The following is a 12,003-nucleotide window of genomic DNA, read 5'->3' as shown; positions in this document are numbered from 1 at the left end:
TGACTGCAGGTAGGTGAACTGGTTTTGGGAGTGTGTGCTTCTGTTTATCATTATTATTATTATTTTTTTAATTATGGATCTTGATTAAAGTTTGGTGCAGTTGGATGTATATGTTTTGTAGATGATTTGCTGTCATGTTTTATTAAACGCATCAGAATTATTTCTGATATTTTTTTAAATATAGCCTACCTATTTACGATATGACCTTCATGAAAAAAACAAAACAGTATTGTAGAATCCAGCTCAAATATTTCTGTACTCTGAAATGAATTTCTTTAGGGTTAAAGATCAAAAGGTTAGGATTTATATCTTCACACCATCACATCCCTAATTAGATTTGAACGTGTTTTGAGGTTGAAAGGTTAGAAGTAATAAAACATGTCTCCAGCACCTGTTCACTTCTTTATTGCCTCCACAACGCTGGAGCAGATTGCTGCCAGTTCTGGCTACTAGTTCTGGCTAAGTTTGGTTGAACGCGGTCTGTGAAGTTCCCTGCTCCTGCTGTCCATGACCCAGCCATCCTGGAGGTTAAGATGGATGACATGCAGCGTAAACTAGATCAGCTTTTAGTGCGCAGCTCTGGAGGAGGCTGTCCCATGTGTGGGCTCTGTACCCAACACAGCAGCCAGCTTTTGGCTCAGACAAAGCTGCTGGAGGCTCTGGAGAGGAAAGTGACTGAGCTGAGAACAGCGGTGGAGCAGTTGGCCCAAGGTAAGTTCATTTATATTGAGTGATCTTTTGCATAAGAGTCTGTTAAGGAGATGCTTAAGAATATTCAATCATTCATTCATTTACACTAAATGCTCCGTCTTCTTTAGGGTCATATTGGGTCCGTTATCCCCTGGTAACAACTGGGTACATGGCAGAAACTACACCCTAGACAGTAGGTGGCTGCACTAAAATGTCCCTGGGTGTAAATGGGCATGGTTGGGTTTGGAGGTTTGGGCTAGTTAAAGTTGCAAAAAGAAAAATAACGTCAGTGTTTGAGGTTTTGACATGCCGAACAGAAATGTAAGAAAAAGTTGGTCCACCAATCAGCATCCAGGACATTACTACCTACCTAGTAGGCAGGTAGGAAAAAAGGAAACACTGCAAAACATATGAACGTCCAGGGACGTAACAGGTTTCCAGGGTGTTTTCCTGCCATGTCAACAGTGTTTCTGGGTGGCCATGGACCCACTGTGATGCTAAATAGAATGAAACTGTTACTGAAGATTAAAAAAAGAAATTACATTGAAAATCACCAAAGAAATTTAAACTGAAATGTAATCTCTTAAACTAACTAAATCCAGACTAAAAGCAAAATGAATTAATTCTAGTACAACTAGTGTATGCGTAAAAATGATTAAATGAACAATACTAATACTAACAATAATAATAACAACAATAACAACATACAATAACACTGCTCTGAAATAATATTTTTGATATTTATTATATTAAATTATATAGATTGTTACATTTAGTTAGCTTGTTTGTTTTCATTTGTTGTAGGTCTAGATGATAAAATGTCTGTGCCATTAGTGGCTCTGCAGAGGAGAAAATCTTTGCCAGTACGGACATCAGTGGTGAGTAGAGATTCAGTCAATAATATTAAAGCTTGTGTATTCATGCTTCAAATAGTTAAGTCTGTAAAGACTGTCTTCATTTTCATTATTATAATACAAGAATTAGACATCATATTGCAGTGCTTGTATTATTCATAATTTATGGTTACTTGAAGTTCTAACGTGTGTAACTATATCTCATTTATTGGTCTATCCAGGAAGAAGTCTATGTGCACTTGGATCGACTCAGGGATCAAAAAATTAGCCAGCACACCCTTAACGTGCCCTGTGGGAAAGGTCAGGCAGGTACCCACTTCTGGTCTGTTTAACACTATGTCTCGGAGGCCCCAACAGCTCAGAAAGTTGGCATGGATCCATTCCATGAGCGAGCTGTTGAGTAGATGTTGTAAGTTTGATTGACAGACGTGTTTAATAATAGTTCCTGAGACTGAAACACACCTGTCAGAGATTTAAAAAGGAAATGATCTCATTAATTGTCGTTATAGAGTTATAATTCGCTACAGGAAAGTGAAGATCCCACAGTGGAAGTAGAGAAAAACCCTCTTAGGTTTGTGTTAGCCAAACTGGCCTATCGGTTTAAAAAAGTATTACATAATTTCTTTGGAAACCTTAAAATGGCATCGGCTCTCCCCCGGCCACCCCCCGATCAACATAAATGTCTCTGTAATCACCACTACATTTGGCAGCCAACACATATAGGGCTGAAGATTAGCATAATTAGCCTCCTGAAAAATAACATAAAAAGAGCACTACAATTTCTGAAAAATAAACTACCAATGTGATTTTTGTTTTTATTATTTTTGATGTATTTAAATTAATTTGAATTTTAGATTAGATTTTTTTGTGTTTATTAGTTTCTGCATAGTTTTAATGATTTGGTTATACAGATAATATCTTTATAAAACAATAAAATTCTTGTATAATTATGTTTATAAAACTATTTTAGAGACTGATTATATTTTTTTGTAGAAATGTTTATGAATACACACAACAGATTCTGTAATATTACTAGAACACATATTTAAAACATTATAATATTATTAAACTAATGTTAACACGTCTGATTAAGGAAATATTTTATTTATTATTAATGTTAGCATGTTGTTGAGTTAATAAAATGTACATTTGTGGTTGTCTTGTTAGTGGAATAGAAACGGAGTGCATTAGCTGTACACCAGGAGGCAGCGATTATCAAGTAAACAAACCCAGAAACGTATAGCTCTTATTTTCTTAAATAAGTGGCCCAAAACTTTCTAAAAGCTGGTCACATCCATAAAAAATAGGTTTAACCACAAGCTGGGACTTGGCATTTTAGATGTGGTCAAATTTGCATCAGTGTTTTACTTTATAAATGCAATTTTACCCTGAATCAGCTGCTAGCAAGCTAGCTTATTTACCATCAGTAACATAGACGTTCTCAACATCTGTGCAGTTTATTTTTCGTCTAGTGTAGTAATTGTCATTTAATTAGTACAAATTGATGTGAACTGGGACAAAGTACTGGATAATGTGGATATAAGAACTAAAAGATGTATAAATATACCCAATTAAGAAACACCAATTTATCTTCTAGCCTGTGACTGACTGAGTCAAGTCAAGTCAAGTCAACTTTATTTATATAGCGCTTTTTACAATATACATTGTCTCAAAGCAACTTTACAAAATCCAGGACCGACAGATACAAAAACCCCTGTTGAGCAAGCCGAGGGCGACTGTGGCAAGGAAAAACTCCCTGAAAATTACAGGAAGAAACCTTGAGAGGAACCAGACTCAGCAGGGCCCATCCTTCTTGGGTGGCCTGGAGGATACTTTAAATAAATACACGATTTACACAAATCATACAAACACAGAATTAAATGATCTAAAAAGAAAGATATCCTTTTAAAAGTCATAACTGGTAATAAATAGATAAATAAACAATTAAATAATAATAGAGTTGTTATCCGCTCTAGTCTTCAATAAAGTCTGTAGTGATTTCTTGTCGTTGCAATTACTCCAGACCCGTCACATCTGACAGGAGCAGCATCGTTGTCCCGGCAGTCTCGACTTTAATCCTTAACCTCGGCGGGTAAACAGGTTTCCATCAGAATGCCCTCGGGGTAAAACAACAGAGAATGTAGTTAATAATGTACAATGCTAGTTGACAAACAGTTTTACAGAGAGTTTTAGACTCCGGCAGCCCTAATTATTACAGCATAACTAAAAGGGAGAGCAAGCAGGTAACAAGGTCATGAAGGCTTTCACAGGACATCAGCGCCCATCTCCCCACCGTCATCAAACCTGAGATGCTGTCTCTGCAGTGTCTTCTATCAAAAGTTCAAACCTGGTGCAGAAGTCTAATGTGGTAGCTCAACACTTCAGAGATTCGACTGGCCGGGCACTTAAACAGATATGATATCTGTTGGGGGTTGGAAAATAGTCAAACAGGGTTTCCTCCTTGCTACTACAGTCTCTGCTGGATGGTTAAGGCACCTGCGCAACACACGGGATGGTTGATTTTAAAGAATAGTGCTTGGCTCTGTACGCCATAGTGCATTTTGTAAGACCCCACCTCTGGCAGGTGAAAAGAAGCTGTCATAAGAAGTGATTGTACACTGTTTTAAAATAGGGTGTCCAACAAGCTCATGGTCAGATGTCAAAAGTTATGGCCATATAGTGTAGTTTCAGCATTGCCAATGTACATGAATGCATGCATAGTAGAAAGCTATTGTTTTTCTCTTTAGGTGTACTGATTGAGGACACTGAAGACGAGATTCCAAGGGAAGGGTCACCACTCCAGAATGATCATAAAGTGGGAAAAGCTTCAAGCAAGCAAGTCACCAAAGACCCGCTAACAGTGGTCCAACATTTGGCACCATCACTGCCGGGACATGTACCACCAACAACAGCCAAAGTGGATCAAGCAAAATTACAAGTTAGCCAAAAAAGTTGCAAAGCATCAGGAGTGGCCATTTCTCCAAATGTCAGTGCCTCAAAGACAAATACTGGTCCATCAAAAAGCCACACACCACCAAAGATACTTCTCCCTTCATCAAAGATTACACCCACACCAACCATTACCACTCCACCATCGGTTACCTCTACATCAAAGATGCCTACTCCACAATCAGAAATGGTTACTCCTTCAAAAAAGACAACCAATTCCTCAACAGAACGAAGAAAACCTCCACCAGAGGAGCTTAACCCTTCGTCAGATGTTAAGCCTCCATCACAGACAAATTCTTCTCCGCCAAGCATAATTAAACCTCCACACAAAGATGTGCCAAAGATAGCAGCTACCAAAACTACCACAGCAACATCTCAAAACCAAACAGCAGTGTCCGGATCTAATCAGGAGCCTACAAGAACATCTGATCCGAAATCGCCAGCTGTGGTCACTTCCACATCCAGTACTCATCCAAAGTTTAATGTAACAAAGTTCACAGCACCAGCATCATCAACCCAGCTTCAAAAGACAAAACTGGGTATTTCTGTAGCATCACAAAGTGTAGAAGGGTCTTTATCCAAACCATCATCGCAAACATCAACACATGATACAAAATCACCCCAGCTTAATGGTACCATCACAAAACCAGTAACATCAGGAGACGAAACGCTACCACTTAAAACTGGACTCACAACTTCTGTCACCCAAATTCCCAGCTCTCCACCAGCATCATCTGTAATACAGGGTGTACCGGCAGGGCATAACCCTCCAAAAGTACAGGGCACTGGTGTTCCACAGTCAACATCACAAAGCTTAGCAAAGCCAATAACAAACTCACAGACAAAAAATTCAACATTATCACCCCCAAAAACACTTGCTTCTCCCAAAACGTCAGCAGCAACCCCTTTCCTCAAGCAAGTATACAGTTGTCCAGACTCCCTACAAAGGTAAGCTGAAAAATTAAGAAAGAAATGTTTACAGTAAATGTACCAGTCTTACTCCAAAATTATGCCTTTTGCTGGTACCCAGTCTCCAAGGCCCCATAGGAAAGGCTGTGGGAAAGTCTGGTACCTCTTCAGCAGGAGCTGCGTACCCTGGATCGCTGACATCTGCAGGAATACAGATTAAAATAAGTCCAGCTACAGAGAAATGCACAGCACAGACCAAAACATCACCTAAAACCTGCTTCAAAATAATAGGTAAAGGACTAACGACGTGTTGCAAAACATTTGTATTCATTCACTGGGTATTTTGACACAACATTGTTAAATATTAAGATGACTTGACTATTAAGAACTTGACAGGCAGTAGCTAAACACAGTACATAAAGCAAGCGTGAGACGTGTGGTATCCAGAGCAGGCCAATCCCAGGCCACAGTTCAGCCCCAATCATTACTATCAGCTGTTCTTACCCTGACATTACACTGGACCACATGAAGAGCTGTAGGTCAGGTGTCACCAAAACTGACATGCTTTCTCTCTTTGTTGTGTGATGCAGCTTTGAAAAATGAATTTCATTAACTGAAGGTGGTGGGGGGATTATTTTGAAAATGCAGTCTCTGTAGATTGCACCAGGAGTTAATCATTTATAAACAAATGAGTCTACATGTTTTGTCTATGTAAATATTTTTTACCTCTTTGTAGTTAAAAAAAGTTGTGGAAAGACTTTCTTGTGCTCTCTGCAGATGACATTTCTCCTCAGCCGGCTCCTTTTCCTCATCGATGTGTATCTCTGAGGTCAAGTCCATCCTGCGACTTCAGCATCCATACCAGAGACGTGCTGGGAGGGTGAGCCTGAGAATTATGTATTTTATTTTTAATAACACTGTGTTACTTTCACTGTGATTAATTAGCAAAGTTTTTTGGTTTTATAGCAATATAATACAATTTTAATTTCTCTTAAAAATACCCAGCATTTTTAGCTGTTTACATATTTTACTTTTAGTTTAGTCTGTCTGTACCACATTCTGAAGCTACTGTCTGCATGCCAGAGCAGAAATCGAGATTTAACAGACCAGGCAATGTTTTTCCAATCTGTAACTGTCTAGTTTTGTGAGCCTGTGCCCACTGTAGCCTCAGATTCCTGTTCTTTGCTGACAAAAGTGGACCCTGATGTAGTCTATACTAAGGTTTAAGATGTAGCTACTCACCACAGTTGTACATAGTGGAATTACCACAGCTCGTCTGTTAGTTTTGGCCATGTGTTTTACCCACAGAAAGGCTGCTTAGTGGATTTTTTTTGTATTTAACAATAATCTTTACAAACTCTCAGTCCATCTGCCAACAACAATTACATAGGGGTCAAAGTCCATCATATCACATTTTTCAGATCACTGATGTCACTATTTTCTTTTATTTTAGTTCTTGTAGTTATCTGATTAAAAAAAATATATATATATTTTACTGGTTTTTTTTCAGTGGACGTTTTGGCAAAGTGCACAAATGCACAGACATTAAATCTGGACTCAGACTTGCAGCAAAGATCCTGAGTGGAAGAAGTGCTAAAGAGAAGGTGGGTTCTGTTTCCTCTGGGTCATGTGTTTTTGTCAGGATGAAAAATGTTTTGGTGAAGAGAATGACGAATGCTGACTTTAATTTTTTGCAGGAAATGGCAGTGAATGAGATCGAGGTGATGAACCAGCTGAACCATCCAAACATCCTGCAGCTTTTTGATGCCTTCGAGAGCAAAAATCAAGTGGTGCTGATCCTGGAGTAGTGAGCCTCACACAGTGTTAAAATCTGCGAATAATTTTTTACAGCATTGTATAAAATCTGTGGAGGTTCATTATAAATCTCACATTAACAATTCTAGCTATGTTTTTTATACTGACCATAGTGTGGAGGGAGGGGAGCTGTTGGAGAGGATAGTGGATGAGAGCTGTCCCCTGACTGAAGTGGATGCTATGGTATATGTGAAGCAGATTTGTGAGGGAGTGCAGTACATGCACCACATGTATGTCCTTCACCTGGATCTAAAGGTACCACCTATGGATCTAAAAGTCACACCATTCAAAAGCTTTACACCTCCATTGTTCATTCCAGTCCGAATTAGTTGCCAGAATTTAACAGCTTGACTTTGCTGAGCCACATAAGTGGGAGAGCATTCCTATAACAGAATCTCTGCTCTCTGTTTTTAGCCAGAGAACATCCTCTGTGTCAATCGAACAAGCCATCAGATCAAGATTATTGACTTTGGACTCGCCAGAAGGTGCATGTGTTCATTATTTTAAACATTACTGTTTATCACAGTGTGTATGACAAAAACACCAAGAAATCCTGCATTTTCTTCCATAGATATAAACCACGAGAGAAGCTCAAAGTTTCATTTGGGACACCAGAGTTTCTGGCTCCAGAGGTGGTGAACTTTGACTTTGTTTCCTTCCCGACAGACATGTGGACTCTAGGAGTTGTAACATACATGCTGTAGGTAGCACGTACACATGAACTATCTTTCAGTACTCATTTAAAATAAATGTTGTTCATTATTAAATAACATCGTAGTTAATTGTTATAAAAGACTGGAATCTGGAATTTCTAATGTATGTTTATTTATTCATTCCTTACAATATCTGCAGGACAATAGTGTCCGTTCATTCATTCATTGTTTGTTTTACCACCGCTTTATCTTGATCAGGGTTGCGATGGGTCTGAGTCATTGGGCGTAATGTAGGAAACACCGCAGACAGGTTGCCAGTCCATTACAGGGCACACTCACACACAGTTAGGGCGATTTCTGTAGCTCCAACTGACCCGACTGCATGTCTTTGGACATCTTTGCCCTCAATGGTGTGAGGAGACAGCGCTACCCACTGCATCACCATGCCGTTCCTCAATGTTATTCAGTCACTGCACTGTTTCCACTCTGAACCAGCAAGGGTTTGTACATTAAGCACGCAGCTAAGCTAAAACAGTCCTTACGCCACGCAAAAGAGTCACGGGTCGCATAAATTGTTACTAACTGCTCTATCACACAGGAAGAACACGCACTTATTGTGGGTGTTGTGCCACCCTTGAAAATTAACCTCACGGCTCTCACTAGGATGCATTGTTGTCGATATGGCTCAAACCTGTTGTCCTGTCCTCCACAGTTTAAGTGGTCTATCTCCATTCCTGGGTGATGATGACAGCGAGACCCTGAACAATGTGCTGACTGTCAACTGGTACTGTTTCATCTGTCCTGCACGAGCTTTTACAATTCACACAGTAAAAATAATAAATGTATTTCAATATTTTTCTCTGGTACTAACATTTACAAACGTTACAGGTATTTTGATGAAGAGACATTCGAGCATGTCTCTGATGAGGCCAAAGACTTTGTCTCTAATCTGCTTATCAGAGAAAGAAGGTGAGGGATAGAATCTCATGGTGGGAAGTGATCATATTTATACCTCTGTACTATGCTTAGTTTGGATCAGAATGATAAATGAAAACATTTTTGTCCCGTTTTGTTTTAGTGGGCGTCTCAGTGCTGCTCAGTGTCTTAAGCATCCATGGCTGAACAACATCTCAGAGAAAGCAAAGCGGAGTAACATTGTTCTGAAGTCACAGGTTCTTCTCAGAAAATACATGGCCAGACGATTATGGAAGGTAAGAAATAATTCTACATATTTATAGTTATCTCACATGTTAAATTGTAACACTGATTACACAAAAGACAACATTAAATGTTTAAAGATGATTTGATTTATTTACTAAACATTCTTCTTTTATTTTTCTACAACAGAAAAACTACATTGCAATAGCAGCAGCCAACAGGTTTAAGAAGATTGGCAGTTCAGGATCCCTCACTTCGCTGGGAGTTTAAAATGTTACTGGTCACTGTATTGTGTAATCATCTCCACTTTGTTACTGGTTATAATCATATCTGCTCTGTTACAAGTTATACTGATCTCAACTCAGTTACTGGTCATAATGATCTGCACACTGTTACTGGTTATAATGATCTCCACTCTGTTACTGTCTAATCATATCTGCTCTGTTACTGGTTATAATCATGTCCCCTCTGTTACTGGTTATAATCATGTCCCCTCTGTTACTGGTTATAATCATGTCCCCTCTGTTACTGGTTATAATCATGTCCCCTCTGTTACTGGTTATAATCATGTCCCCTCTGTTACTGGTTATAATCATATCTGCTCTGTTACTGGTTATAATCATATCTGCTCTGTTACTGGTTATAATCATGTCCACTCTGTTACTGGTTTTAATCATGTCCCCTCTGTTACTGGTTATAATCATGTCCCCTCTGTTACTGGTTATAATCATGTCCCCTCTGTTACTGGTTATAATCATGTCCCCTCTGTTACTGGTTATAATCATATCTGCTCTGTTACTGGTTATAATCATATCTGCTCTGTTGTTATAATCATATCTGCTCTGTTACTGGTTATAATCATGTCCACTCTGTTACTGGTTATAATCATGTCCCCTCTGTTACTGGTTATAATCATGTCCCCTCTGTTACTGGTTATAATGATCTCCACTCTGTTACTGGTTATAATCATATCTGCTCTGTTACTGGTTATAATCATATGGTTATAATTATATCTGCTCTGTTACTGGTTATAATAATGTCCCCTCTGTTACTGATTATAATCATGTCCACTTTGATACTGATTACCATCATCTGCTCTATTACAGGTTATAATAATGCTTGCTCTGTTACTGATTACAATCAGATTTTTTCTATTATGGGTTATTATTTTGTCCAAATTTTATTTCTGATTATAATAAAATTCTGCTTACTTTTCTGCTTATGTTGTAAATTAATACCAGTCATTAAAGCTGGATTTAAACATGGGGTGTTATTACTTCTATTGTCTTGAGTTCTTTTTGTGAAAGTTGTTCCCCAATTTCTCTTTTAATATATTTAGTGCCTGTTCATCTCCACCAGATCTCCACCAGATACATTTCCTCTGTTACATAAGTCTGGTGACATGTGCTTCCTTTGAAAAACAGTGGAATGAGGGCAACTAATTGCAGCAACTGCATAGTCAAAAGTATACTGACATTGTACCCCATATCTCTCTCCATGTTTTCACTGCATGTTTCTCCCCATGAGTCAGGTCTCATTTATCACATGACAGTTATCAGTCTGAAAGGGTGAGGAGCGCCATGTGATTTTTTTAAAGACACATGCTGCTCATGCAGTGTAATAAGGGCAGCTGAATAAAGCTGGAGGGGAAACATACAGCCATTCTGTATAGACTCAAAAAGACTAATGATGGGTTTGTGTCATTTTAACTGAAACGGAAGACAATACTGCCAATTATACTCTCTTGGACTTCCAGGAACAGGATCAGTATACGTCATCCAAGTCTAGCTTGATGCATCAATTCACAGTTTTACAATGGGATTTGGGATGGCATGGTGGCTCAGTGGGTAGCACTGTCGCCTCACAGCAAGAAGGTCCTGGACTGTGTTTGGTGTTAAAACTTGTGAACTGATGAACCTTGTGTATCAAATAACTAATGTTTCTGTCATGAATGTAACCAAAGTGTAAAACATAATGTTTAAATCCTATTAAACAAACAATGATATTTGCCTACATGTTTATCAAATAAATTATGGTTCCCACAATCATTGAGAAACTGAGAAAGTTACAGTCCAGGCAACAGTCCAAAGCTGGTCATTTAATATATTGTAAGATGCGATGCTTGCTTTTTTAGACTGCAAGTACTTATTTCACTTTTTTTTTTTGTGGATGGTGGGCGACTCAGCAGCACAGCATTTAGTGTGGGTGCTGGAGAGCACCATGTTGATCTTAGTTACTGTCAGTGAGAAGTTTCACTTACCATCCCCACCTCTGCCTGGGTTTCCATCAGATACATAGGTCACCTCCCACCTCCTAAAACATGTGGATTGGCTTTTTGAAATTGCCCCTTAGTATACAATGCATGGTAAGTAAATGGTAAGTATACCATGTGACAGACTGTGACTACTACTACTACTTCAACTATTACTAATAATGTCTTATGATTATCTATTATTATCTGGTTCCAATGGGAAACACTGGACTGATGAATCCAGTAAGTACCTGTCATGTCATGAATGTAATCAAAGTGTGTAAAACATGATGTTAAAATTCTAATAAATAAATAATTCTAGGTACATAGTCTACATACAGTAGTTAGGCACACTGGTGACTGTCCTGTAGATGGCATAGGTGTATGGTCACATAGACCTACATTATCAGTATCAAAACAATATTAAGGATCACCCTTATACTTATTATTCCTGTTTTTTTGTTGATATGTATTAGGATTTAAAAGTTAATTTCAGTAATGAGTATAAAAGTAGGACAGTTGTAGCATAGTGGTTAAGGTACTGGACTAGTAATCGAAAGGTCGCTGGTTCAAGCACCACCACTACTAGGTTGCCACTGTTGGGCCCCTGAGCAAGGCCCTTAACCCTCAATTGCTTAGACACAATATACACTGATTAGCCATAACATTAAAACCACCTCCTTGTTTCTACATTTACTGTCCATTATATCAGCTCTACTTACCA

At 38.6% G+C, this 12,003-nt stretch overlaps 1 protein-coding gene across 1 annotated transcript; it reads left to right on the top strand.

Annotated features, from left to right (window-relative positions):
• Nucleotides 1–533: 533 nt before the first annotated feature.
• On the top strand, nucleotides 534–9,580 carry mylk2 (myosin light chain kinase 2). The gene is made up of 15 exons (XM_063016005.1): nucleotides 534–711; nucleotides 1,495–1,568; nucleotides 1,766–1,853; nucleotides 4,937–5,441; nucleotides 5,524–5,693; nucleotides 6,180–6,282; nucleotides 6,913–7,006; nucleotides 7,100–7,209; nucleotides 7,331–7,472; nucleotides 7,632–7,702; nucleotides 7,789–7,917; nucleotides 8,583–8,654; nucleotides 8,759–8,839; nucleotides 8,949–9,081; nucleotides 9,218–9,580. Exons 1-15 carry the CDS (start codon nucleotides 534–536, stop codon nucleotides 9,296–9,298), a joined length of 2,031 nt encoding a protein of 676 aa, XP_062872075.1. The 3' UTR covers nucleotides 9,299–9,580.
• Nucleotides 9,581–12,003: the final 2,423 nt, after the last annotated feature.

The sequence above is a fragment of the Trichomycterus rosablanca genome, chromosome 19, assembly GCF_030014385.1.
Source record: "Trichomycterus rosablanca isolate fTriRos1 chromosome 19, fTriRos1.hap1, whole genome shotgun sequence".
NCBI lineage: Eukaryota > Metazoa > Chordata > Actinopteri > Siluriformes > Trichomycteridae > Trichomycterus > Trichomycterus rosablanca.
Note: the sequence above shows the minus strand (reverse complement) of the source record. Positions and strands in the feature narration are given on the sequence as shown.

Coding starts and splice junctions, on each gene's coding strand:
- mylk2 (XM_063016005.1), top strand. CDS start 534: ATGGATGACATGCAGCGTAAACTAGATCAGCTTTTAGTGCGCAGCTCT. Junction 1,569..1,765: donor TGCCAGTACGGACATCAGTG/GTGAGTAGAGAT, acceptor TGGTCTATCCAG/GAAGAAGTCTATGTGCACTT. Junction 7,703..7,788: donor GACTTTGGACTCGCCAGAAG/GTGCATGTGTTC, acceptor TTTCTTCCATAG/ATATAAACCACGAGAGAAGC.